Source organism: Sinocyclocheilus rhinocerous, unplaced genomic scaffold, assembly GCF_001515625.1.
Source record: "Sinocyclocheilus rhinocerous isolate Xijiao unplaced genomic scaffold, SAMN03320098_v1.1 scaffold85, whole genome shotgun sequence".
NCBI lineage: Eukaryota > Metazoa > Chordata > Actinopteri > Cypriniformes > Cyprinidae > Sinocyclocheilus > Sinocyclocheilus rhinocerous.
Genome location: NW_015649998.1, coordinates 1,676,070 through 1,703,400, shown reverse-complemented (window position 1 = coordinate 1,703,400; position 27,331 = coordinate 1,676,070). Strand labels below are relative to the sequence as shown.

The 27,331-nt window shown below is 39.5% G+C and overlaps 3 protein-coding genes across 7 annotated transcripts in view; 1 reads left to right on the top strand and 2 right to left on the bottom strand.

The window, feature by feature from the left end:
• cyfip1 (cytoplasmic FMR1 interacting protein 1) overlaps positions 1–15,201 on the top strand; it is a 40,103-nt gene extending 24,902 nt beyond the window's left edge. Inside the window, exons 24-31 of the mRNA XM_016516022.1 lie at positions 548–691; positions 1,116–1,206; positions 9,224–9,354; positions 12,223–12,295; positions 12,410–12,504; positions 13,812–14,050; positions 14,153–14,300; positions 14,390–15,201. Coding sequence (XP_016371508.1) covers positions 548–691; positions 1,116–1,206; positions 9,224–9,354; positions 12,223–12,295; positions 12,410–12,504; positions 13,812–14,050; positions 14,153–14,300; positions 14,390–14,554 — 1,086 coding nt within the window. The 3' untranslated portion in view covers positions 14,555–15,201. The remainder of the gene's footprint in view (positions 1–547; positions 692–1,115; positions 1,207–9,223; positions 9,355–12,222; positions 12,296–12,409; positions 12,505–13,811; positions 14,051–14,152; positions 14,301–14,389) is intronic.
• Positions 15,202–17,139: 1,938 nt separating this feature from the next.
• On the bottom strand, positions 17,140–23,924 carry nipa2 (NIPA magnesium transporter 2). Of its 5 annotated transcripts, none has more exons than XM_016516020.1 (6): positions 23,910–23,924; positions 21,754–21,981; positions 20,065–20,121; positions 19,837–19,927; positions 18,887–19,047; positions 17,140–17,915 (listed from the first exon to the last, which is right to left on the bottom strand). In XM_016516020.1, the coding sequence occupies exons 2-6, from the start codon at positions 21,890–21,892 to the stop codon at positions 17,260–17,262; spliced, it is 1,104 nt and encodes a 367-aa protein (XP_016371506.1). In that variant the 5' UTR covers positions 21,893–21,981; positions 23,910–23,924; the 3' UTR covers positions 17,140–17,259. The 5 variants fall into 5 exon arrangements, with proteins under 5 accessions (XP_016371506.1, XP_016371504.1, XP_016371503.1 ...); XM_016516018.1 differs by lacking the exon at positions 23,910–23,924 and adding an exon at positions 22,778–22,987; XM_016516017.1 differs by lacking the exon at positions 23,910–23,924 and adding an exon at positions 22,790–22,987.
• Positions 23,925–24,645: 721 nt separating this feature from the next.
• nipa1 (NIPA magnesium transporter 1) lies at positions 24,646–26,550 on the bottom strand. Its single transcript, XM_016515927.1, is given in 8 exon segments — positions 24,646–25,047; positions 25,050–25,153; positions 25,985–26,027; positions 26,030–26,100; positions 26,189–26,209; positions 26,212–26,235; positions 26,317–26,327; positions 26,329–26,550. Coding segments are annotated over 8 exon segments (774 nt in total). The 5' UTR covers positions 26,427–26,550.
• Positions 26,551–27,331: the final 781 nt, after the last annotated feature.

Below are 27,331 nucleotides of genomic sequence, written 5' to 3'. Positions count from 1 at the left end.
TGGAAACAGTTGTGCTGCTTAATATTTTTTTTTGAAACCTGTGATGCTTTTTTTTTTAGGATTCTTTGAATAAAAAGTGAAAAAAATAGATTAAAAAAATATATTTATTAAATAAATTTAATATAATTTTTTAAATATTTAAAATATAAATATTTTCTAACAAATGACACTACCTTTCAAATGTTTGGGGTCAGTAAATTTTTTTTTTCACTTTTTTAAAGATTAATTTTTTTATTTAGCAAGCATGTGTTAAATTGATAAAGTGATAGTAAAGATTTATATAGTAAGAAAAAGCTTCTATTTTTAATCATGGTTATCAACATTGATAATAAATCAGCATATTAGAATAATTTCTGAAGGACCATTTCTGAAGGACACTGAAGACTGGAGAAATGGCTGATGAAAATTCAGCTCTGCATTACAGGAATAAATTATATTTTAAAGTATATTAAATGTTATTGGCTTAAAGCAAGACAGCCTCAACATGAAATCTTGAGTTTTGTTCCGAACACTAACTTGCTCTCTTTTCTTTTTAATGATGATTTAGACCTTGAATTTGGCGTACAGTAGCATATACAGCCTCTACCGGAACTTCGTGGGACCTCCACATATTAAGGCTATTTGCAGACTTCTAGGATACCAGGGCATCGCTGTGGTGATGGAAGAGCTGTTAAAGGTCGTCAAAAGCCTGGTACGTGCATAAGCATGCAAATTGAAGTTTATTCATGGAGATCTGGGGCCTTTTGCAAGACACTTGACATAATCTTTTTTTCTAATCAGTGGCTCTCAAAAATGTGAGAAGAAATGCATGGTGTACTATTCCTACTAAAACTTCTCAAATGATGCCTTAATTATAGTGGTTTCAACACCAAAGTCATGGGTTTGTTTCCCAGGAATGCATGCACGGATATGGTCAATACCAAATTTCTGTTTTCATGATGCACCAGATCATTTATAAGGATCTTAATTGAATCAGATCATTGTTGGAGCGATTTTTTTTACACTGCTAATCTAACTTTAAAGGATAAAGAATAAAAGACAAAGTTCAGGATGTGTGGGCATTAGCAACATTTCTGCTGAAATCACCTTGTCATCTTGTTTTTTTTCTGGTGCAGCTTCAGGGCACCATTCTGCAGTATGTAAAGACCCTGATGGAAGTCATGCCCAAGATATGCCGTCTGCCTCGCCACGAGTATGGCTCTCCAGGTGAAAATTGAACTTTTTTGAACACTCCTCAGCAAGCCTTTTATTTTCTGACCCAGGAGAGCCACTTTGACCCTGTGTAAATATGAGCTCCCACTATCACCAATAGAAGATAAGCAATGAATTATCAAACTTTCATAAATCCAACTGTGCTGCTAGCCAGATTGGCTGTCTGCAGTGTGTCAGTCACACAGTGGAGCTTACACAGCAGACACTGGGTGTTTTATAAGACTTAATCAGACCCCTCTTGACTTGAGAAGGTTTGGTAATTGCTTCTTGCTCTTCTTTCTCCCTTTCTTTGTTTGTTATTTCTTTCCGGGTGACCATACTAAAGGGTGCGCTCCACACTGAAACCATGGCATGTCTGATTATGTGGGCTTCAGTCAGCCTGGACAAAAAGAAATGAAAGGAAAAATTAAATGAAGTGGGTGGAGGAGAGAGAGAGAAAGGCAGAGGGTAGAAAAACAGCAAAGGGTCTGTATATGTAGTTAAAGGCTTTTGCTTGTAAGAGTATTACTTATTTTTGGATTCTTGGATGTAGCTGGAAAAAAAAAAAAGAGTAAACTTGAGAACAGTCAGCCATTGTAGATATACCTACTGTTCTTCAGAAATTTCAAGGACTGAGTATATAAGATGTGTGTGTGTGTGTGTGTATACATGTACATACAGTGGTGTGAAAAAGTGTTGGCCCCCTTCCTGATTTCTTATTTTTTTGCATGTTTGTCACACTTTAATGTTTCAGATCATCAAACAAATTTAAATATTAGTCAAAGATAACACAAGTATACACAACATGCAGTTTAAACATGCAAAAAAATAAGAAATCAGGAAGGGGGCCAACACTTTTTCACACCACTGTACTTGTACATCAGGGTGTCTTTTTTTCAATTCAAATCTGAAGATCCTTAAATGAAAAATTAAGTGAGTTTAGGCTTGAAGCATGAACGAATATGTCTCATTGTTCCTGCAAGTCCCTTTTAAGACCAGTTGATTTAGTCCAGGTGCAGCACCACATCATCCAATCACCTGCAGACAGCCAATTACCTGTGACTTGGGAATAAACACAGAGTAACTCACCAAGACGTCACATGTCACATGGGTATATGGGTATAAAAACTAGTTCTCTTTCAAACAATCGCTCGGTATCTCACTATGGGAAAACGCCCCAGGCGTGATAGACTATGGAAGCACCAATTAAACCTCGTCTGTCCGAAGGACGGACCAATCACAGCTCATGACAAGGAGCCCATCCCCTCCCTATATATATGGCTGTGATCCCCGCAAACGGCATTCTTGTTCTCTTCCCCGTGAAGACTTTCGTTCAGCACCTGTTCTGCGCTGCTTCAGTTCACAAACGTACCGTAATGGTAGACGTTGCCGAACGCAGTGCAGTTAAAATCTGTTGTGGATTCTCTGCTCGTTACTGAGTTTTTTTCTAGCTAACGCGTTAAGGCGAGCTAAGATTATTCTACTCATCATGTCGGGGTCCAAGGTTGCAGCGGAGAAAGGGAAGGATGTCCCTTCGCGCTCGTGTCCGGCAGCTTGTGGATTTATGATCTCGGGCAGGGATTCGCATCCGATGTGTATCGCGTGCATGGGTGTTAAGCACGCTCAGGCCACGCTGGCGGATGCAGAGAGTTGCGCGCACTGTTGTGTAATGCCGGCCAGGATCTTGGAAAGAAGGCTTCGGGTGGCTGCATCTTCTAAAGACGATCCGGTTCTATCTTCTGTCCCTCCTTCGACAAAGGTGGTCCAATCCTCTCCCCCACGGGATCTTTCTTCGTGGGGGGGATATTATGGATTCAGAGTCTCCTGAGTTTACGCCGCTTTTCGACCAGCAGCTGCTTGCGGAAGGCAATGAGGTGGAGGGAGACGAGGAGGAGGATGAGGAGATGTTAGCTCGCCTACTCCGAGATGAGCCGGATGATGATGAGGATGATGCTATCCTGTCTGCAGCACAAGCGTCTAGGCCCGTGAGCGCGCAAAGCGGCGACGTGGCGTCGACGGTGGTAGATTGTGACCTAGTGGAAGTTTGAAAGCGTGCGGCAGCTAAGCTTGGCATCGCTTGGCCCGTAACTCCTGGGGATCCAGGAGTTAAACGTGACATCTATGATGGGAAAAGGCTTCCTTCTCGCCTTCCATCGGCGAAACAACTGCTTCCTGCTTTGCCGGCGTGTGTAGCAGAGATGACGTGATCTTGGGAAAAACCCTTTTCTCATCATGTGCCCGTCAAGGGATACTCGATGTGAGTGAAATGGAAGGGCTTGGGCTCTCTAACCCTCCCACAGTCGAGCAGTCAGTGGCTCACCACCTGCATCCAAACAGGCGAACAACTCTCTCATCTGCTAGTCCCTCCCTCCCTGGGAAAATGGAACGCTTCAGCACTTCCATGTACCAAAAAATGTATAAATCCTCAGCATTGGCGGTGCGGGCACTTAACGTCACTTCGTTGTTGACGGCCTATCAAGCCGAGTTGTTGGAGGAGCTGGGCACTCAGCTGGACGCCGGCAATCCAAACCCGGTGGTCTGGGAGGAGATCTGCAACATAACGGATCTCAATCTGTGCACCTCACGTGGCGCGGTGCAAAGCTGCGGCCGTACCATGGCTCTTGCCGTTGCGGGTGAGAGGTCGCTGTGGCGAAATCTATCGAGTGTCGGGGACAGGGAGAAATTAGATTTTCTCGATGCTCCTGTGGATTCGAGTGGGTTGTTCGGCCCAGCCGTTGCGGCGATGAGACAGAGGTGCGACCTCCAGAAGAAGGAAGGCGAGGCATTTGACATCTGTCTGCCACGTAAAAGAGCACCGTGCCCTCCTGTTCCCCCGCGTCCTGTTCCTCCGACGCAGAACAAGAGGTTTTTGAATGCATCCAGGACTGCAAAACCCCAGAGCATGGAGCAGGCGGCTCGCCCCCCGTTGCTTCAAACGCTAAACCATGGGGAAAGCAGTCATTCGCGGCCGTGGCTGTAAATTCCAAGTCCGCTAACCCTTCTAACAAAAAGAGGAGGGATACCTAGGACACAATCTCTGCATGGGAGGGACGGGCAGCACCTAGGGTTCTCTGTGATGTCCTCTCCCGAGCCCACCATATCTGTTCCCCCACCCGAGAAGAAGCGGAAGATGTGGAGTTTGGGCGGAAAAATGGTTCTAAGTTGTGTTAAGGCCAGTTCAGCTTCCCCTCAACACACAATGTTCCGTCAAGTTCAAGTGCAGAATACTCAGCCACCAAAAGAATGTGGTCTGATGGGTACAAACACAAGCTCTCAAGTGTATTGTCACAAAGCACTTCAGCCTCTGGGTTTAAAGCAAATAAAAAATCTGTCGCATCCAGGCTCAATGCCGAGGGCACAGGGAGACAAAAACAAAATAATAACAATGAACCAAGAGATAAATCGGTCTCTGAGTCACACAGATCCTGGCCGTTTTTCTCTGTCCACTAGATGGCGCCAGCACTCCATCTATGGAATCGGCTCTTTATCAGGAGGCTTGGAGAGAGTGTTCATTCGCATCCGTGGGTCCTCGCGACTGTAACCAAGGGTTACAGGCTTCAGTTCGCTGTAAAACCCCCTCTTTTCAATGGGGTCATAGCATCTGTAGCAAATGGGGATTCAGCTTGGGTGCTAGAAGCAGAAATATCCTCCCTCTTAGAGAAAAGAGCTATAAGACGAGTTCCAGTGGGGGAAACTCAGAAAGGCAATTACTCCCGTTATTTTCTAATTCCAAAGAAAGACGGGGGTTTGCGCCCAATAATGGACCTGCGTGCTCTAAACAAGCACTTGATGAAGTACAAATTCAAGATGCTCTCACGAGGGAAATTTGGTATCGTTCAGGACCTGTCTCCGCCTTTTGGGCATGATGGCTTCGTCGCTGTCCGTGGTCCCGCTAGGTTTGCTGAAAATGAGAGACTTCCAGCGATGGGTAGCAGCGAGACGTCTGTGTCCTCGTCTGCACCTCGCGCGGAGTGAGAATACACACGGAGTGCGTGATGGCTCTTCATCAGTGGAGAGATCCCTGTTTATTCCAGACAGGGGTTCCCTTGGGGGGTGTGTCCGCACAGGAAATATCTCAGGTTTTCCTTTCAGAGCGAAGTGTACGAATTTGTTACTCTTCCATTTGGGCTCAGCCTCGCTCCTCGCGTGTTCAGCAGGTGCATAGAGACAGTGTTATCACCGCTGAGACACAAGGGGCTCAGAATATCTGCTTATCTGGACGATTATCTGATTTGCGCTCACTCGCGGGAGCGTGCGGAACGGGACACAGAGATGCTCATGTCTCATCTAACGAGTCTGCATGCATCTCTGTCGGGCTGGGGGGCTGTTTTTCAGGGCAGATCGGTAAACGGTCGCTGGACGCCCCAGCTTCGCAAACTTCACATAAATATGTTGGAGTTGATGGCAGTCTTTCTGGCCCTGAAACATTTTCTCCCATTCTTGGAAGGGTTTCATGTTCTGGTCAGGACAGACAACACGACGGTGGTGGCATATATCAATCGCCAAGGGGGAACGCGTTCGTTGCAACTGCACAATCTAGCGCGCAAACTGATTGTCTGGGGCGCGGCGCTCTTCAGCTCGCTGCGCGCGACGTACGTACCAGGAGTCCTGAATATAGGGGCGGATCTCCTGTCAAGGGGCAACCCGTTATACGGAGAATGGGTGCTCCACCCGCAGGTGGTGGATCAGATATGGGGGATGTACGGCAAGGCTGCCGTAGATCTCTTCGCCTCGCAGGCAAACGCAAAGTGTCTGCTGTATTTCTCTCTTGGGGATGAAAATACGCCTTTGGGCGTGGATGCACTGGTGCACCTGTGGCCGAACGTGTTGCTTTACGCATTCCCTCCGCTGAGTCTAATTTCTCCCACCCTAGAAAGAATAAGAAAAAATGGATTATCTCTCCTTCTGATAGCCCCTCGTTGGCCGGGGAGGCTGTGGCTGGCATCTCAGGTTTTCCTTTCAGAGCGAAGTGTACGAATTTGTTACTCTTCAATTTGGGCTCAGCCTCGCTCCTCGCGTGTTCAGCAGGTGCATAGAGACAGCGTTATCACCGCTGAGACACAAGGGGCTCAGAATATCTGCTTATCTGGACGATTATCTGATATGCGCTCACTCGCGGGAGCGCGCGGAACGGGACACAGAGATGCTCACGTCTCATCTAACGAGTCTGGGGTTCAGAATCAACTATGCCAAAAGCCAGCTGATTCCATCTCAGGAGATAGAGTATCTGGGCTTACGAATAGACTCTGTGGCATACCGCGCTATGCTCTCGGAAAGGAGGATAATGGCGTTTTATCAGTGCCTGGCCCAGTTTCGCAAGGGAAATTTGGTATCGTTCAGGACCTGTCTCCGCCTTTTGGGCATGATGGCTTCGTCGCTGTCCGTGGTCCCGCTAGGTTTGCTGAAAATGAGAGACTTCCAGCGATGGGTAGCAGCGAGACGTCTGTGTCCTCGTCTGCACCTCGCGCGGAGTGAGAATACACACGGAGTGCGTGATGGCTCTTCATCAGTGGAGAGATCCCTGTTTATTCCAGACAGGGGTTCCCTTGGGGAGCGTGTCTCTGAGAAAAGTAGTGACAACGGATGCATCTCTGTCAATTTCTCTCTCAGGGAAGAAAATGCGCCTTTGGGTGGGGATGCGCTGGCACACCAGTGGCCGAACGTGTTGCTTTACGCATTCCCTCCGCTGAGTCTAATTTCTCCCACCCTAGAAAGAGTAAGAGAAAATGGATTATCTCTCCTTCTGATAGCCCCTCGTTGGCCGGGGAGGCTGTGGCTGGCAGAGATTGTCCAGCTCCTTCAGGGAGAACCCTGGCCGCTCCCGTTGCGCCGGGACCTGCTGTCGCAAGTGGGGGGGCAGATATTTCACCCCCACCCGGAATGAGTCGATCTTTGGGTCTGGCCCATGAAGGGTTAAATTTATACGCACTCAGGCTTCCGCAGGAGGTTATAAACACTATCCAGAGTATCGCTAGAGCTCCATCAACGTGCTCACTGTATGGCCTTAAAATGGCATGTGTTTGAGGACTGGTGTACTCGTAAAGGAGTTATTCTTTTTCAGTGCACGGTGAGCGATGTACTTTGCTTTTTACACAGCTTAATGAACAATGGGAGAGCATTTTCTACTATTAAAGTTTACCTGGCTGCTATTTCGGCGTGTCATGTAGGCTTCGAGGGAGTCTCAGTTGGACGGCACCCTCTTATATGCCATTTTATGAAGGGGGTGAAGCATTTGAGACCAGTATCTAAGCATCTGGTCCCGTCATGGGACTTTTCCATGGTTCTGAATGCTTTAACTCGGGCCCCATTTGAACCTCTGGAGAGTGTTGATATTAAGCTCCTATCTCTGAAAACGGTCTTACTACTTGCTTTAGTCTCAGCTAAGCGAGTGTGTGTGTTACACGCTTTGTCGGTTCATCGGGCATGTCTGGATTTTAGTCCGGATGACCGCAAGGTTACGTTGCTGCCTAACCCGGCTTTCGTTCCCAAAGTCAGTGATTCAGCTTGTAACTGCTCTGCTTTGGAGTTGCGTGCCTTTTACCCCCCTCCTTTTTCTTCTTCGGAGGAGAGGAAATTGCACACTTTGTGTCCTGTACAAGTGTTACGCTATTATGTAAACAGGACACGATCGTTCAGGAAGAATGATCAGTTATTCGTTTCATGGGCCACTCAATGTAAGGGTAAGCCGATCTCCTCACAGCGCCTTTCCCATTGGATGGTGGAGGCGATTGAATTGGCCTATACATCTATGGGTCTTCATTCCCCAGCGCGCTAAAGGGCTCATTCAACAAGGGGTATGGTTACTTCTTCGGCATTGTTTAAGGGGATTTCGGTAGGAGATATTTGTGCTTCCCCTCATACATTTATCAGATTTTACCATCTGGATGTCACTGCGCCTTCTATGGCTCATGCAGTTCTCAATGTTGGCTCTTTGGAGAATTGAAAGGTTGTCTTTCGTTCTTGCCGGGGTCTGTTCGGCGGCTTCGGAAAGCATGCGTTTCGGGAGTTGGCTATATCATTCCCCATAGTGATATACCGAGTGATTGTTTGAAAGAGAACGTTAGGTTACTTGCGTAACCCCGGTTCTCTGAGAACAGAGCGAGGTATCTCACCAAGCTTCCCTACTCGCATAACACGGGGGAAGAGCGTGCTTAGAATGCCGTTTTCGGGGATCACAGCCATATATAGGGAGGGGGTGGGCTCCTTGTCATGAGCTGTGATTGGTCCGTCCTTCGGACAGACGTGGTGTAATTGGTGCTTCCATAGTCTATCACGCCTGGGGCGTTTCCCATAGTGAGATACCTCGCTCTGTTCTCAGAGAACCGGGGTTACGCAAGTAACCCAATGTTTTCTCTTTTAATTAAATAGTTTTCTGAGACCACTGGGAGATATTTGTCCTTGTTTGAATCATAAACTCGATTTTTGATAAACCTCTCATCTTATGTAATTTTCCTTCTCAAATAAATGTATCTTAAAGGGTTAGTTCACCCAAAAATGAAAATTCTGTCATTAATTACTCTCATGTCATTCCAAACCCGTAAGACCATCTTCGGAACACAAATTAAGATATTTTGAATTAATGAATTAATTAGTGAACTAATCCTTTAATTTAAGAATCTAGACATTTGCACTGGAAAACAAGACAATTATTGAGGAAGATCATGACTTTTTTTGCAGTGTGAACAGAAGGTTCAGATTACATATTGACGCTTCCTCAAATGTATTTAAATTTCTTTACTTAATTTTAAAGTGGTCTTAAACTCTTAAATTTACCTTTATTAAACCTTCAGAAACCACAATACATGCATGTGCTGGTCGCGTCAAGGTTAGTTTTAGGGCCTGGATCAATATTACTGTCAACAAGACATCCAGATTTGAGGCATTTATTAGGAGATGTTGATCCAGGAACGGGATCTATTTTTGTTAATCACTATGCAGTGTGCAAATAGAGGAATACTAATATTTCAGCATTTCCAAAAACAAACAAAATGAGGCATTATAGTGAAAGTATGGTTTTGCCTCCTGGATGCAGGTATTCTGGAGTTCTTCCACCACCAGTTGAAGGACATTGTGGAGTATGCTGAGCTGAAGACTGTGTGCTTCCAGAACCTGAGGGAAGTTGGAAACGCTTTGCTGTTCTGCCTGCTGAGTGAACAGAGCTTGGTATGACCACTGAGCATTCACATTATGCTATAGAAACCATGCCTTAAAACGGTACTGACCAATCCTACCTTAGCAACTGTTGCCACCTGCCATAATCTTTTTTTTAAAGAAGAAATTCCAGTTTATGTAAGAATATCCAATATTTTTATGACCACTTTCAGTATGTAAGCAAAACAGAGGGTCAATGCCATCAATAAACAGATCTTCAGCAGATTGATAATGTGGTTTTGAGAGTAAAGAGTGTGGAAGTGAGCTTTACTAATTCATTTTGTCCTTTGTGGTTTGGCTCCTTTCATATTCTCATATTGCTGTGACAAGTGACACACAAGACGCATAACTAAAGTCTTTTTTGAGAGTAAAGAGTGTGGAAGTGAGCTTTACTAATTCATTTTGTCCTTTGTGGTTTGGCTCCTTTCATATTCTCTCATATTGCTGTGACAAGTGACACACAAGACGCATAACTAAAGTCTCCAATCATGAATGAATCTCTTAATATTTTAACTTTTTATAAATTATTCAGGAGTCAATGACAGAATAGAGCAATATACTGTATATATGTACTGTAATGTGTTAATTAGGTGTGATTAATTTTGGAAAAAATAACACGTTAAAATTAATAACGTATTTAACACACCCTGGTCCTGCGCAGACCTGTATCTGACATTGCATGCAGCTGTTGACAAACATGATGCAGGGCAATGACTGACTGTGTATTTAACACAATAATGACTTTATCTTTTGGGGGGTAATTTCTCAGCCCAAACTGATGTGTGATTTAATTAGATTAATCAGCACATCATGCAACTAGTTTCAATTAATTACATATACACACATACATGTATATTTACACACACACATACATATTTTATGTATGTGAATATACATTTTGTATAGAGAACACAACACAGGTGACTTCCATTGTTTAGTTTGTCACCTGGTCAGTGTTTAGGATGTCTGACTCTGACACACTGTTGTCATGGGAACACATCTGCAGTTGTGTTGCATGTGGCAGCACTGTCAGTTTCTCCATGTCAGATTTCAACCCTTTTAAGATGCAGATCAGCTTCACATTTTTTTTATTTTTATCTTTTGCTTTTGAACCAGCCCGTAAAACCGTCATGTGCATATTTTCTCTATAGAGCTGTAGAGTCTGTTATCAATGTGATCTTGCTGTTGCCTTGCTTGTACACCGCGTCTCATTTTCTGTTCTTTTCAAAGTCTGAATCAAAAGTGATGAATTATCACATACTTGGGCACATTTTTTAATATGATAATTTATTCTAAGAAATGTTTGTCCCCCCCAAAGACAGGCCATACGGTTGCTGGCCAACTGTTCCACAGCTCTTAATGTGTTTAGTTTGATTTGTAATTTGTTAATGAGTTTATTCCCTTTAGAGCACAAATAAATCCAGAACACAGCTTGCTACTCGCAATAAATAACAGTCAGAGTCTAAAGACTGACATCATAGCCACAGGTTTACTTTTTCATGGTGTAGTTAACAGCTTTAACTTTCAACATCAAGATTTTAGGTTACAATTAATTTATGTATAACAGAGTGTATATTTAGGTGCTTCATCTGTTTCATTATTGTGTAAGCACATAGCTTTTTTTGCAGTTCTTTAACACATTGCACTTTTGAAACCAAGAATGTTTTCATTGAAAAGAATAATAATACTACCAATCTAGCACATGCCATATATATATATATATATATATTCTTCCTCTTAAATCCCCATTTAACACCTGAATATATTTCAAGAATTTATTATCAATTTGATTAATTGAGTTAATTATCTAGAATCTGTGAATGTCCAATAAAAAAAAAACACATTTAGATCTTTGAAGAAGTTGCTTGGGTTTACACTGCATAATGGATGAAACATCACTGCAGCATGGTTGAGAATATCTGACATTCATCCAGACACTAAAGAGACTCTTCACAGATGTGATAAGCTGCTGTTTAATTGTCAACCATTAGTCACAATTATGAAAGTTACCCAGGGAGATGCTGTCTTCCACCACCCTCCACATTAAACATCAAATTATATAGTGTCAACAATTACGGGTTGTCTGGTAAAATAAAGTCATGGAAGAGAACATTTCTGTGCCTGTGTGAAAGTACCTGCTCTGCCTGATGGCAAGGTCAATGCAATCCGAGCTGTCGGCTGTAATTCTCTGCATTTTAATTTAAATGTCAACAGCCTCATCTGTAATAGCTCCTGTCAGTGGTGTATGTGACTGCATGGCTCCATCTGCTGGAACCGTACCCATAGAAATTCTAAAAGGCTTCATTGGACATACATTAAAACACCTTTTTTGACATGAAGTGCCATTTCTGTTTTTTGTTGTCAACCACTATGCCACGTCACCCCTCTGTGCCACAAAATAAATCCTCGCCACAGTATGAATAACTCATGCCAAATACTGAAGGGAGGTAGTTTGACATAAGGATATGCATCATGTTTATGGTTAATGTTCGATATTAATTTCTACATACACTCATATTTTTAAAATTTCAAGTTGCATAATCAAAATGAACGTTAATGTATTTTGAACATTTAGGAAGAAATGTAAGTTATTTCATGATATCAACATTATATGAGACAACATTATTGTAAAGTGATACCAAAAACCGCCCACAAACATTAAGCTAATGACTAATGGAATCTGTGCTTTACTAGTTAACCTGATTAACATAATGCACCTAAACTCTGTGGTTATGCATGTACATGTCAAAGTGTCAATGTTGGCTTGTCTCAGATTGCTTATTTGAATTTAACTCATGCTTTGATCCCACTGTTCCATTGATTACTTCGCTTTTTGCCCACGTGACTTAGTTTCTGAAATGAGTTTGTCTCTTTTCCTAGTCTCAAGAGGAGGTGTGTGACTTGTTGCATGCAGCACCCTTCCAGAACATCTTGCCAAGAGTTCACGTTAAAGGTAAGCTCATGTTTATGGATGTTTGCTGAGGTTATGCAGTATTTTTAGAATGCTTTATTTGAGCAGTTCCTCATACATATCCAATAATCCCTCTAACAACCCACACTTGAGCAGAAGGTGAACGTCTGGATGCAAAGATGAAGCGTTTGGAGGCCAAATACACAGCACTGCATATGGTGCCTCTAATTGAGCGTCTGGGAACCCCTCAGGTGGGTGAAACATCACTGCGCTGAGTGACAGCCGCTTTAGTCGTGCTCTGCTACTTTGCCGCCTCCAGTACACACATCTACTTATTGTCATTAGCATCTTCAATTACACACCTAACTGCTGGTTTGAGCTCATCCCTGAGCCTTCCACGTTCACTTTTTTATTTATGAGCTGTCAGTGGTAATGGCCAAATTGATTATTTTCAAAGAAAAATGGTGATTTCTAAATTTTGCTGGAAGAAATTAGTATTACTTTATCCTGGTAATGCCGCTATTTTCTGTCACTTTTTGTTACATTAATTGGCATTTCTACAAATGGAATTAGTAACTGCACTTGTGTTTTTTGTGATTGATTCTGTGCTTAAAAATGTTTTTTTTTTTTTTTTTAAAGTCCCAGACCACTGTTATATATGGAATAGGTCTGAAATTATGAGATACAAAACCATAATTAAGTTGAAATTGACATTTAAAAAAAATTGAAATTATGAGATAAAATCAACTGACAAATCAAAATTATCATGATTTGGTAAATCATGTTTTTTTGAGCTAAAGGTCTAAAATTATGAGAGAAAAAGCCATAATTAGGTTGAAATTGACATTAAAGATTGAAATTATGAGATAAAATCATAACTATGACGAAGTCGAAAATATGATTCGGTATATCATGCTTTTTTAGATAATGATCTAAAATTATGAGAGAAATAAAGCCATAATTAAGTTGAAATTGACATAAGTTTAAATTATGAGAGAAAATCAACTATGGCAAGTCGAAATTATCATGCTTTGGTAAATCATGCTTTTTGAGATAAAGGTCTGAAATTGAGATAAAAAGCTATAATTAAATTGAAATTGTCATAAAAAGTTGAAGTTAAGAGATACAAATTAATAAATACGCTGAAATTGACAAGTTGAAATTGAGATAAAAAGTTGACAGTCAATCTTGATTCATAATTTCAGTTTTTTATCTCATAATTATGAGAAAAAGTCAGAATTAGACATGCCATAATTGACCAAGATGACATTGCATTGAGATACTTCATAATTGAGTCAATTGTGAGATAAAGTCAAAATGATCACATCTCAGTGGTGACTTTTTATGCCATCATTATTCATTGTTAGGATTGTCACAATACTACGTAATTGTGGTGACATCGCCATCTACTGTTCAAATTTGATAAATAACTGTAAATATGCTTTGAAGGACAAATCATATGCTTTGACAAAACAAATACCATAGTCAGTCTTGACGCAGACTTGAGTGAGCAGTACTGGTCTGATTTGAATCAATACCCTGTACAATCTCTCATCAGCAAATTGCCATTGCCCGTGAGGGTGACCTGCTGACTAAAGAGCGGCTGTGCTGCGGTCTCTCCATATTCGAGGTCATTCTGACTCGCATCCGCGGTTATCTGGACGACCCAATCTGGCGCGGCCCATTGCCCAGCAACGGCGTGATGCACGTGGACGAGTGCGTGGAGTTCCACAGGTTGTGGAGCGCCATGCAGTTTGTGTACTGCATCCCGGTGGGAGCGCATGAGTTCACCGTTGAGTGAGTGCAAACCGATTACCTGTTTTTCTCGTCATGTAGAATGGCGGTTTACAGTGAGATTAGGATATTTGTGCTTTATAAAGCATATTGATCTTGTTCTAGGCAATGTTTTGGAGATGGTCTGAACTGGGCCGGTTGCATGATTATCACATTGCTTGGACAGCACAGACGCTTTGATATCCTGGACTTCAGCTACCATCTCCTTAAGGTGCAGAAACATGACGGCAAAGATGAGATCATCAAGAGTGTGGTGAGTTTTTCCTCAATGAGAAGTTTTTATGTAACTTCTGTAGTCAAGACATCAGCTAAACCAACTTTTTTTTCTCTCTCGCGCTTTAGCCTCTAAAGAAAATGGTTGAACGAATTCGCAAGTTCCAGGTTTTGAATGATGAAATCTTTGCCATTTTGAACAAGTACCTGAAGTCTGGGGATGGAGAGAACATGCCAGTCGAACATGTCCGTTGCTTTCAGCCTCCGATCCATCAGTCATTGGCCAGTAACTGAGATTGGCGTACATTTGCAGCAATTAGAAGTGGAAGAGATGGTAGAGGGGAACATATTTAGCTACAAGTTTAGGACCAGTTTCACTGTCACATTCTACATAGAGACGCCTTTCGTATGCCAGCCTGTAGTGTTCACAGAGCCAGTAAGTTGCCTTGTGATTAGTCAAGTGTTTTGTAAGCATCAATCAATTGTACCATTATTGGTTTTGCACATGTCTCAGGCTTTGGTCAATTAGGCCAAAATATGTTTTAAAATGATAGACAAACACGGCCCAGTTTTACATAGTGTATTTCAGGTTGATTTTATTTTGTACACACTCGTGCCTTATTATAGATAAATGGCTATTATATGTTAATGATAGCACAGCACTACTCATTTTCATGTTTTATACCAGGGGAAAGGGTTGGAAAATGGCCAAGTGGGTTTTATCAACTGATTATTTAAGCTTTTGCTGTGGTGAGAGACCAGTGGTATATTTCTCTGTGGTGTTTTTGAATGATTGCATGCAAGATTCTTTTTCTTCTATTATCCTGAATAAATCTTTAAGCGTAACCAAGTTCTTACTCTCAATAAACGTGCCTTTTTGTATTTTATGTAATCAGATTTTAATTCAATAAATATCAAATTCTGTGGTTTCCTGGGTTGTTTTTTCACCAAATTAAACGAGTTAAATGACTAGTTCACAAAAAAAACAAAAAAAAGGTCATCGTTTACTCAATTTGAGAGCTATATAAAAAATATATATCAAGTCTTCAGTGGGTCTCCTGCGTCTTTGAAGATGTTGAAGCAGGTTGGAGATAAATTTTGCAGGACAGTGGGTCGCCAGGAAGATCTTTGGTCGATGTGAATCTGAAGGTATCTGTGTGCAGTGTTCCAACAAACTTAAGTTAACAAAAGTTAACTTGCGTTCATATCATTGATAACCAGTGTTGGGCTAGTTACTCAAAGAATGTAATCTATTACTCATTACTAGTTACTCCTTTCAAAAGTAATATTGTTACTTTACTTATTACTTTCTGGCAACAGTAATTAGTTACACTACTAGTTACATTACTTTTTCTTCACGCCCCACAGAAGTTGTAACTGTATCTTCCACATAAAATTCTTTCTAACAACATATTTTTGCCTTATTTGACCAAAATCCACATTGGATCGCAGTCAGAATTTATTACAAACACCTGATAGTGACATTCAAGTAGAAGTGTTGTATTAATCTCATTAATTGTCATGTGTAGCTTGAAGCTAATTGTAATTTCTTCGTTACCCATATACGATTATATATTTTATCAAACCACAAGTTTGTAAGAAACGGTTTAATTTTCCAAAAAGATTTTTAAATATAGTAATATAATGTACCACATGCTGATCAGAGGGATGTGGGTGGGATGTAATGCCAGAGTAAAGTAAAGCCACAACTTACACAACAGTGTTCAGATCATCTTTTTTCCTGACAAAATCAATATAATGCAATATTTCTATATGCTGAATGTAAGCTTGTAAGTTTGCCTACTTAATGTAATTAACTAAGCTGTTTTATGGATGGTAACTAATATTATTACTGAAATCTTATTAGTAATTAGTTACACTACTAGTTACTGCAAAAAGTAATATTACAGTAACTAAATTACTAGTAACGTAACTAGTTACTGCCCAACACTGTTGATAACATAGACGAGTGCATATCGACGAGAATTAAACTATTTTAATTAAAATATCACAAACAATGACGAGACAAATGAACAACGCTAGATATTAAGAATGTTTTTGAACAAAATAAAATCCAGTTTCAGGTGATTACGCTGAACAATGAATGAACACCGGTCAATTAAAGCGCTTTGTTGGCGGGTTAATTAACTCACCCGAACGCAAGGATAGCTATCCTTATTAGATTCATCAGATACACACAATCACACAATATAAATGTAATACAAAATTATAGTGCAATAGTGTACAAGTATAATGTTCAGGAGCTCAGGTTTTCACGAGTACATTTTAATTTGTTTTGTTAAATGTCGATCCAATGTTTGAATATTCGGATTAATTTTGCGCGCGTCGACTAAAATTAGATGCCATTAGTCAGTATAATCAAAGTCCCTTTAAAACAAAAATTGGCAAATTCTATAGGAAAAGGGGTATTCTATAGTCCTGTCTTTGGTATAATGGACTAAATTGGATAAATATGACAAAATGTTAATCGAATTTAAACAAAAACTATGACTACAAATAAACAATTTTTTGGAATGTTTGGAAAGCCATGAGGGTGAGTATATGATGATTCCTTTTTGGGTCAACAACCCCCAAAAAATAATCACAGCACTGCTGATGAACTGAGAAGGTCTTCTCATCATTCCACTAATAAATGTCTTTATTACAAAGTCAAAGCAACTACCGATTTTGTAGAAAGAAACTCAGTGCATGTAAATACAGATATCTGTACATAAAATATAACAAAAGTCTCTTAAAAACGTACAGTTGTATATTTACAGTGCTACATGGAGGAATGAGATGAAGCTTACCATGTAGTCTAGTTTGAAACAAACAAAACCCTTAGTACAATCGATTGGTCCATCTTTTTTGTATCTTTGTTTTTTGCGTTGAGAGTTGATTGTCTTAGGTTTTATCTCATATCTGAAAAGGAAAGAAAAATGCTAAATGTCCATAGAGCAGCCAAAACATTTTCATAGACGAGCTGGTCCTCTTTGAACCTAAGAGACTGTCATAGTGCCGTTTCTTCTGGAGACGCTGTCGAAAGGCAACCCTGACTCTCTGTCGTCAAAGTCCTCCGTGACGTCGTTATGTAGCAGCTCGTAATTGGAGTGGTTGTGAGCTGCCATGCCATTTAATAAAGGGCCGTTCCTCTCGTCCTTCCTGATGGACACGGCCAATGTCGCCAAGCTAATGCTAACGTCCTTAAAGGCGTGCAGCAGGAAGATGCCCACGATAATCGTAACGAAGCCGCTCAGTGTGCCGATGATGTCATCGGTGCCCATGTGTTCCCATTCTTTGAACAATATGGCAGAGCAGGAGAGCACTGAGGTGGTGAAGAAGACGTAATAGATGGGCGTCACCAGGGATGTGTTAAAGATGTCCAGTGCTTTGTTCAGGTAGTTGATCTGTGTGCTAACACAAGCTATCAGGCTCAGCAGCAGCAGCCAGGCCAAAGGGTTTCGCAACACTGGCTTCCCAGCGATGGCCTCCTTAATGGTGATGCCCAATCCCTTCACGCAGGAGACGGACAGAGCACCAATCACAGAGCAGATGGTGATGTAGACCAGGATGTTGGTTTGCCCGTGGCGTGGGCCCAATACGAAGATGAAGACGAGTGCTATGATGATGACAGCTGTCGCGAAGACCACGAAGCCTGGAGACAGATGGAAGAAAAGATGAGAATTATGATTAGTTATATAAAGCAGTCAAAAGACTTTCAGAAGAATCCCTGAAGAAACACATTTTTAGTATCAATATAAATATGTACACAACTGTTCAAAAGTTTGGGGGAAAAAAGAAACTAATACTTCTATTCTGCAAGGACGCATTAAAGACTTTTACACGGTTACAAAAAATAATTTTTCAAATAAATGCTGTTCTTTCATTTTTCAGAATCCTGAAAAAAATTGATGACCATTCCCACCGAAATATTCAACAGCACAACTCTTTTCAACATAAAAAAAAAAAAAAAGCATATTTCTGAAGGATCATGTGACACTGAAGACAGGCTGCTGAAAATTCAGCTTTGCCATCACAGGAATAAATTACATTTTTAAATATATTAAAATAGAAAAAATTACATTTTAAATTGTAATAATTTTTTTTTTTTAAATACCGTTTTTAATGTATTTTTGTTCAAATAAATACAGCCCTGGCAAGCATGGGAGACTTTTTTTTAACAGTGTTCTTGTTACACATTACATACACTTACTACAGTAATAGCAATAAGTTATGCATAATTACATGCAAGTAACCCTACTCCCAACCCTATAGTAGGTACATATTGTTAATTTATATTACCTAGTTCTCAAATGCATAATTATTACACTGTAACAAGGACACCTTCAAATAAAGTGTAACCAAAAATTGTTCTGATCCCAAACTTTTGAAAGGTTGTGTAACTGCAATATTTCCCTTATCAAGACCACAATAATGCATACTGATATTAAAGAAGCCGAATTACTTAGCAACACTGCTGCTGCTGAATAAAAACAAGTTATTCACAATCCAAGGGCCAGTTGCATAAATACAGCCACTATTTTTTTTTACTAACTTTCTAAGACTAAACAGTTTGTGCAACTGGCCCCAGGAGGTCCTTCATTGTCTTTACATGTCATAGCTTACCTGGATCAACCAGTTTTTTGGCCATGTCTTCCAGGCTGTCGATCTCCTCCTCTTGAGGCGCATGTATCACCATGGTAGTGGAGCCCAGGATACTGAGCAGACAGCCAAGCTTCCCGTGCAGGTTCAGCCTCTCTGTCAGGAAGTACGAGGACAGAACGGCACTGCAAAAACAGACACGCATTAAACCCTTAAAGGTATAGTTTACCCAAAAATAAACATTCTGTCTTTATTTACTCACCCTTAATTAAACGTACTGTAGTTTTTAGTAAAATGAATAATAAAAAAGTGTGCCATACTTTAGAGATTGCATATTTTTTGCTATTATTTTACTCAAAAAATAAAATATTTTAGAGTTTGGCATGCCTAGAAAAATGCATTTTCATAAAACGTATAAAAAAATACCAATGGAAACGATTAATTTCATGACTTTTCCAGGTTTATAAATCCCACAAAAATTATGCAGAATTTTTAAGAAAGTTGCAACCCTGGTTCCCTGTTGTTGAGCGGGTGAATTTATACTTTTTATATTTCTATTTTAGCTGTTTTAGATTATTTTAATGTTTGTTTGGTCTTAAATCATCTTAAGGCCCCTCTAGAAGTTTGTTGTGAATATAAAGTAGGTTAGCTGAGACTTTGTGAATTATATTGAAGCTTGTTTTTGAGAAGTTAATACCTTTAACACTTTGGCATTGAGCATTACACAATGCAACACTTTGTGAAGCTGATGCTTGCAACCACTAAGATTATGGTCGTACTTGGTTTAAAAACAACAAAAAAGGAAACCACAACAATTACTGCTAGACCACCCACACAAGTGCAAGACAGTAACATTTTCCCAAGCAAAGCTGCATTTCATACTTTCCACCTGCTGTCCCATTAAAATGTATTTGCACATTAACAATAGCAACAGGCTTTTATAATTCAGAGAAATTCACCAAAGGTTTACAGACCTGACTAGCACGCTGAGAGCCCCGAGAGGAGTGACGAGGGTGGCGGGAGCGAAGGCGTATGCAGCGAAATTGGCAGCTTCGCCGGCCCCCACTGTCAAAGCAGACAGAATTCAAATAGTTACTTCCAAGAAGCTGAGCCACAAACATGATAAATATATATTGTACGTGAACAGCTGCTTTGAGTTTGTCTTTAAGATGAAAATGAGTTGTTTCATCTGTGCCACTCACTTGATAACAAGCCAGCCCACCAAAGCCATTCTTTTAAGTATGCGTGACCACCTTGGCCTGGAAAGAGAGATGATTCATTTTTCCACATTGTTCAACAATATGTCAGCAATATTGTTTATGACACATTTGCTATAATTAAATTGCACTGCATATCATATATCGGCCACCTTGCACTCTAGTAGGGCTGCACGATTATGACAAAAAACATAATTGTCGATTATTCCTTTGAGAGCCGTACGTGTGTCACGCTCGTTCAGCGGCCTCGTTTCGCTTCGACGGCTTTCAACCTCACCCTGCTTTATTCTACTACGTTAATAAATCAGCTTGATTTCTGCCCGAGTCCCGTCGGATTACATTGGCTGTGGGGATGAAGACGACAACTCCCATGATTCCACACTCAGTCACAGCGTCATCAAACTACGCCTTTGCCTCTTTGTTTATTTTGAATACGCGCCCTCCAGCGGCGAAAATAACATATTGTGCCTTTAAGCTCTACAGGTCGCATTATGAAATACACTACTGTTCAAATGTTTGTATTTACGTTTTATTACAATTAAAAAAAAAAAAAAGATTCCCCGAATCGGCAACGCTGAATTTTCAGCATCATTACTCCAGTCTTCAGTGTCACATGATTCTTCAGAAATCGTTCTAATATGCTGATTTGCTGCTGAAGATGCATTTATCATTATTATCAATGTTGAAAAACAGTTGTAATCTTTTTTCAGGAGTGTTTGAAGAATTAAAAGGTCAAAATTACAGCAATTATTTGAAATAGAAATTGTTTGTAACATTAAAAGTCTTCACTGTCACTTTTAATCAATTTCATGCATCCTTACTGAATAAAAGTATTAATTTCTTTTAAAAAATGATGTCAAACTTATGAATGGTAGTGTAAGTAAAAAAATTTTTTTTTATTATTTCAACTATATAAAGAATGAATTATTTATTAAATGAAAAAAGGGTTATTTAAATACCTATTTATGTGTAAATATCAAACGTTTACTGAACGAAAATTAAACACTATAATCATGCCCGTTTCATTTTTACATGAAAACAAAATATCATTTCACATAACTTCTATTACTCTATGCCCTAAATGTATTCCACGATGGGCCATTTTCTATATATCCATGACAAATTATGTATGTTTTAACAATTTGAAAGCCAATTGAAACTAATTTTTTTTCTTTTAAACACGTTTAAGCAAAATTAAACTGTGTTTGGAAATCAAACTGAATGATTTAAATGTCAAAAATGCTTAAAAAGACTTGTATTGCTTATGTTTGTTGTCTGACAAGCAAATAATGCCATCACAAAACTGGAATGAATAAAACAGAGACTTGACACTTTATAAAAGCGAAAAGCAATTAGTTATAGTTTTCTTTTTTAACAGTAAGACTTTATTTTTGTTGTCTTTAATAAATGACACGAGTCCATACAGGGTTAAATATCTCTGTACGGTGAAGTCAATGACATGGTAACAGAGTTAATCATTTATAAAAAGTGTGCAGCAAGTGATCTGTACAGTGCTGCACCTTTACGTTTAAACAATGACGGCTACAGAACAGGTGTGTCTGAATAAAACATCTCAATCATTTCCCCACCCATACCAGTTAAACCTCTCTGACAGAGCTAGCTGTGTGTTTTCTTGACACCACTAGATTACAAAGCTTACAAAAAGAAACATACCTGCCCGCATAGAGCCCTTCCTGGCCAGTCGAAGGAGTCCTTTTTTCTTTAAGATGAAACTACCACCAATAAATATACTGGAACTTATAGCCAAAGCGAGGCCTATATAGAAATCGTACTTTCCTCTGTCTTGACCCATTGTGTCGTCGGTAGAGTTTCCTCTCGTCACATTGACATACACACACCAAAGATTCAGTCCAGAGGAACAATCCTGGCCTACTGCAAAACCTGGCAAGAAAAAAAAAAATTACAAATCATAATCTTGGAATTAAGTTCCAGTAAGTTCCTAGTTGGAAAAAAAAAAAGCTTATACCATTTTTATAAGAAACACCACACACATTGCAGCTCAAAAAATCTGAGGTTACATTCATGACAACACACACACTGCTCAGAGGGAGAATGAAGAATGATAGTGTGTGTAATGCACAATAAGTGACATCATGTCATAAGCAGTACAGGAAATTACACTATAAACCACACCGGCTCGAAGTCCTACTAGCTACATGTGTTGACATTAGGCAAATATTATCAGCATAGGGTTCAACATAGTGATAAGACTCACTTTGTTCAAAACCTTCATGACTTCCGTCTATTCCATACAATGAAAGTGAATGGTGACTGAGATTGTCATTGTGCAGCTCTATGTGTGTGTTCACGGAAGTTAAGCATTTAGGTTTGAATCAATGGCGAGTGAATAATGACAGAATTATCATTTTGGGTAAACTAGCCCTTTAAGTCGCGAGACACGAGCATACAGCAGATCCAGCAAACTTTAGAGTACAATTAAGAGCTATTACGGACTCGTATAAAATCCCATGTCCATTTTAACCAAATATAAACCAGTTATCTTATAAGAGTCTGCGACGCGCTTGGTTGTCGCGACAGTAGGCGAGATCTTCTTGACATGATCACAATTACCTTATTCATACAGCCAAATCCAGCCGGATAGCCTAGCCAATTAGCTCCATAATTCACAGCAAAACACACGCGTGGCTAAAGGAGGTTATGAAGTCATTCACAGTACCTAGCTGTTTACCTGTGATCAGCTCGACATCGTGTCCGGTCACTGAGATTTCACGGTTTTGACTTTCACATTTTCTCGCGACCACGAAATTCAGACGCGGTGTTGACGCGAACCCATGTAGATCCACCTACACGGTAGCGATGTCCGATTCGTGAGAGAATCATTCTTTTGAGTCGGATCTTTTCAAACGAATCAATCGTTCACCAAACAGTCTAAAGTAAACAATTCGTCCATAAATTCGATTGAATCTTTTTTTTTTTTAATTGCCAAAGTTGAAAATATACAAGAACAAATGCAAATGCTTTTATATTATAGTTATTATAGTACATAGACTTATTATAGTACATATAAATAGAAATTATAAGCACAAATTATACAATAGATACATAATAAATAAAGAAATTAAAAATTAAATATTGCATTTCGATAAAATATACTGCATCCTTTGACAAAATTAATTAAAAACGCATAATTACGTCATGACGTAAAAGAATCACTGAATTGTTCAAAAGAGCCGAAGAGCGGAAGTGAGTCGAATCAGTACAGTGAAAGAGTAAGCAGGCGCGCACACGCGGAATCTCTCTTTTGATTGGTCTTTTGTCGTTTTACGTCTCGTTAAAGTCTTCTTTTCATGCGTTTAAACATTGTAACCAAATGTAAACCGCGTTTTGATCATCAATGTGAAAATTAGCTGTAGTTGTAAATATAATAAATCTGAAAAGGTACCTTCCTCACCTAATATCAAAGTGTAAAAGTGCTTTATGTTGAGCTAGTGACGTAGATGCACATAGGTAAACGTTGAATCAGGTGCAGGAACCATAGATAAACTACAGGAATCACTCTTGACACTAAAACAACTTATATTCTACAGCTAATAAAAACAAATATACAAGGCAATGTTGTAAATTATAAACATACGTGAAAGTGTGTTCTTAATATGCAGTAGGCCTATGTGAAAATATAAATTGTACAAGCACACTCAAACTCGGGTCTGTTTTCATACGGCAAACATTCGCATCGTGTATTAAACGATAAAATCGCTTACAATATAACGTTAAAGATATTAAAATGGTAAACCGTAAATACAACAAAAATGCACTTAAGAGAATACATAAAATAATGCACAACTTACTCTGGGATTAAAATAATTTCAGTTCTTTGGTGGGACGGGATCAGGATGCAGGAAAGTCCTTCGACTAGGAAGCCTACTGTTGTGTGCAAAGGTAAGGAAAACAGCCCCTGCTGGCCGTCATCTTGCCATGCTTTCAATTACATTAAATTATTGATGGTAGACTGACCAAAACTGTCACCATAGAGTTATTCCAGACGGAAATCCTGCCCGTGTTTATTTTTATATAACATGGAAATCATTCATATTTTTATTTTATATTCACCTGGTTAAGTTAATATTGTTTTCAACAAATGTTACTTTTTTAAATGTGGGCATTATTTAAAAGCAAAAATTTGAGATAAATATGAATAACACATGTTTATATATACACACTATGTTGGAGAAATTGTTTTATCCATGGCTGACTGCACAAAAAAAAATTATATATATATATATATATATATATGAGCAATAAATAAGCAATTAACCACTTTATTCCATTTACATTTACACTAAAAAATTACAAAAGGCCCTTATTATATATTAAATTATTCATCAATTTATTATATCATTAAAAGTAAATTAATAATTTATTGTAATCAATAGTTAATTAATGAGTTAATACTGATTCATAATAATATTAAAATACAATTATATAAAATGTTATAGGACCTCTCCCTTGTTTGGATCTGCAATGGTTAATTAGTATTAACAACTAACTCTGTCAGTTATTCATAAAAAATGATGCACTCATGAGTTAGTCCTCTTTAGCTTTGGGTTGGCTCCAAGAAAGTTTAGCTTTTTGAGAGATGTGTAATAAGGCAACGCCCACAGATACTGTGACGAAACCACACAGGATACCCAAACAGTCCATAATGCCGAGTGCTGTCCATTCCCTGAAGAGAATCGCAGAGGCCAGGATGACACAGGAGGTGAACATCACATAGTAAATGGCCTCAAACATATTAGAGCTGAAGCTCTCCAAGGTTTTGTTGATGTAGGTGAACTGGATCAGAATACTGACTACGAGAATTCCCAGCAACCCCAGGAAGAGGTAAAGTGCTCTGCTATCACTTGTAGGTGTTTCACTGAAGGCCTCCTGAGCAGCCAGTCCCAGAGCTTTGCTGCTGGGCACAGTGAAACTCCCAAGGAGAGAAAAAAAATGCCCACATACACCATGATGTTGGATTTTCCGTGAGCTGGAGAAAGCCAGCCAATCAGTATGATCAGTAATAGGACCACCAGTGAGATGTAGACCAGGAACACTGAAACAAGCATGGAAAGATCAGAAACAATGTTTGATAATGTTCGGTTTTGGTTTTTGAGAGTGAGTTAAGGAGGATATTCCTCCACACATGATGATGAAGCAGGACTAAGAGATTTCAGACAAAACAAATGGAGCTTTGAATGTTAAGTGTTGTCACTGCTATACAAAAGCATTATTGCTATATTGTTTTTGATTTGAACTGAACCAACACTAAACTGACTTCATCTGAACAATGACACTGTTGTCATTTAGAGCTGCTTTACAGCAGAATCTGGATGGTCTCCATAGTTGAGTTTTCATAATTGATTCTGCTATTTTTCCTGTTTATTATTGCGAAGCTGCTTTAACACAATCTGTACTGTAAAAAGCACTAAACAAAGAAAGGTGACTTGACTTGATACGAAAACAGATCAGAAAAGTTGCAGATGCTCTTATTCAAAACAACCTACTTGACACTATTTGTAGGAATAGCCCTTTTCAAAAAACCTGCCGTTAAGTGATGTATGAGTGTTGTGTTATCAGTCCTACTTCCTATAGGGATAGTTCACCTCAAAAATAAATATTTGTCATGATTTGCTCATCGTTGTATCGTTTCAAACCTGTATGATTTTTTCTTCTTCAGTAGAGCATGAAAGAAGATATGTTAAATAATGTTGGTAAGAAAACAGTTTTGTTTTCCATTGACTTTATTTGTGTGTCTTGTGCATAAAATAGAAGTCGATGTGAACTGAAACTGTTTGGTATACCAACATTCTTTCGCAACCGTTAAACCACTGGGCTACCACCAAGAATAGATAAATTATGGCTCCACCAGACATGTTTTTCATACCTGGGTCCATCAATCTCTCCTCTAGTTCTGCTCTTGATGTGACACTCCAAGGGGAGTGACCACAACTGCGGGGGCAACATTGTATGCCAGAAAATTTCCTATTTGTCCTACAATCACTATTAAAAAAAGGCATTAATACACACTTTAAAACAACCATTATTCATTTTAATTTAATTTATTTGCAGTAGTAGAGGAATGACTCACTTGCAAGTGTACCACACCACACACACAGTCAGCCAGGTAAGTCCCACCTGTAGTAACATAGATCATTCATTAGATATTCACTCTGTGGGACAAAATATGTGAGATAATAGTCCTCTGATGTGAAATACCTGATTTACGGTACCATCCCCTTTTTCTGTAGTACAAACGTGGATCCATTGATAAAACTGGACACGACAGCAATCACAACACCAACGACTGGGAATGAAGCCTCGTCCATAAATGTATGCGATTTTATGGACAGTCAGTGTCAGTCTTTATATCACTCTTTGTTTTACTGAGCTGATGGAGCCTTCATAGGCCTGTTATGTTGTGGATTTTGTTATTCTAGAAAGGCACACAAACATTATGAACCGATGTACATTACATCCCGGAAGTTCATTCCCAGGAGTTACTTGCCAAACTAACGACCTCTACTGGTTAAGGCAGAGAGAGGACTAAACAATATATAACAAAGAGTATTCTAACAGATAAAGTTATACGCGTTTTAACACACATGAAAAGAGTACAATTATATTTCAATATGTTGTATTCCTTGCATCATCTGAGTTTCACCATGCATGTAACATGAGGTGGCTGCACAAAGTTTTAAGCTGTTTACAGCAGGTGGCGTTGTAATATCAAGAGACAACGTACATCTTTAAATGGGATAGTTCAAAATGACATTCTCAACCACTATCCACTTTCATTGTATGGGGGAAAATGCAATGAAAGTGAATTGTGACTGAGGCTGTCAGCCCAATGCGGGTGAGTAAATGATGGCAGAATTTTCATTAAATAGACTTTGGAACATTTATTTTATCCATGCTAATTTACAAAAAAATTCCGGGGTCATCTTCATGTTTGGTTAATTAAAAAAATGTAATACTTTACTTTGACTTTAAAACTATGGTAATGATAATATGAAAAATATGGATAATAACTGTTTTGGCAAATACACAAATGCAGAAAAAAAAACTCTCGTATTTGCAGAAGGAATAGATGATCTTCAAGTCCCTAAAACGTGTCATTTTTTGGAGGTTTACTTTGATTATTAATATTTTGATTTTGATTTTATTGTCTTCTTTTTGTTTACAATTTTTAATGCTATTTGGAATTTTTTTTTGGGGGGGGGGGGTATTAAAG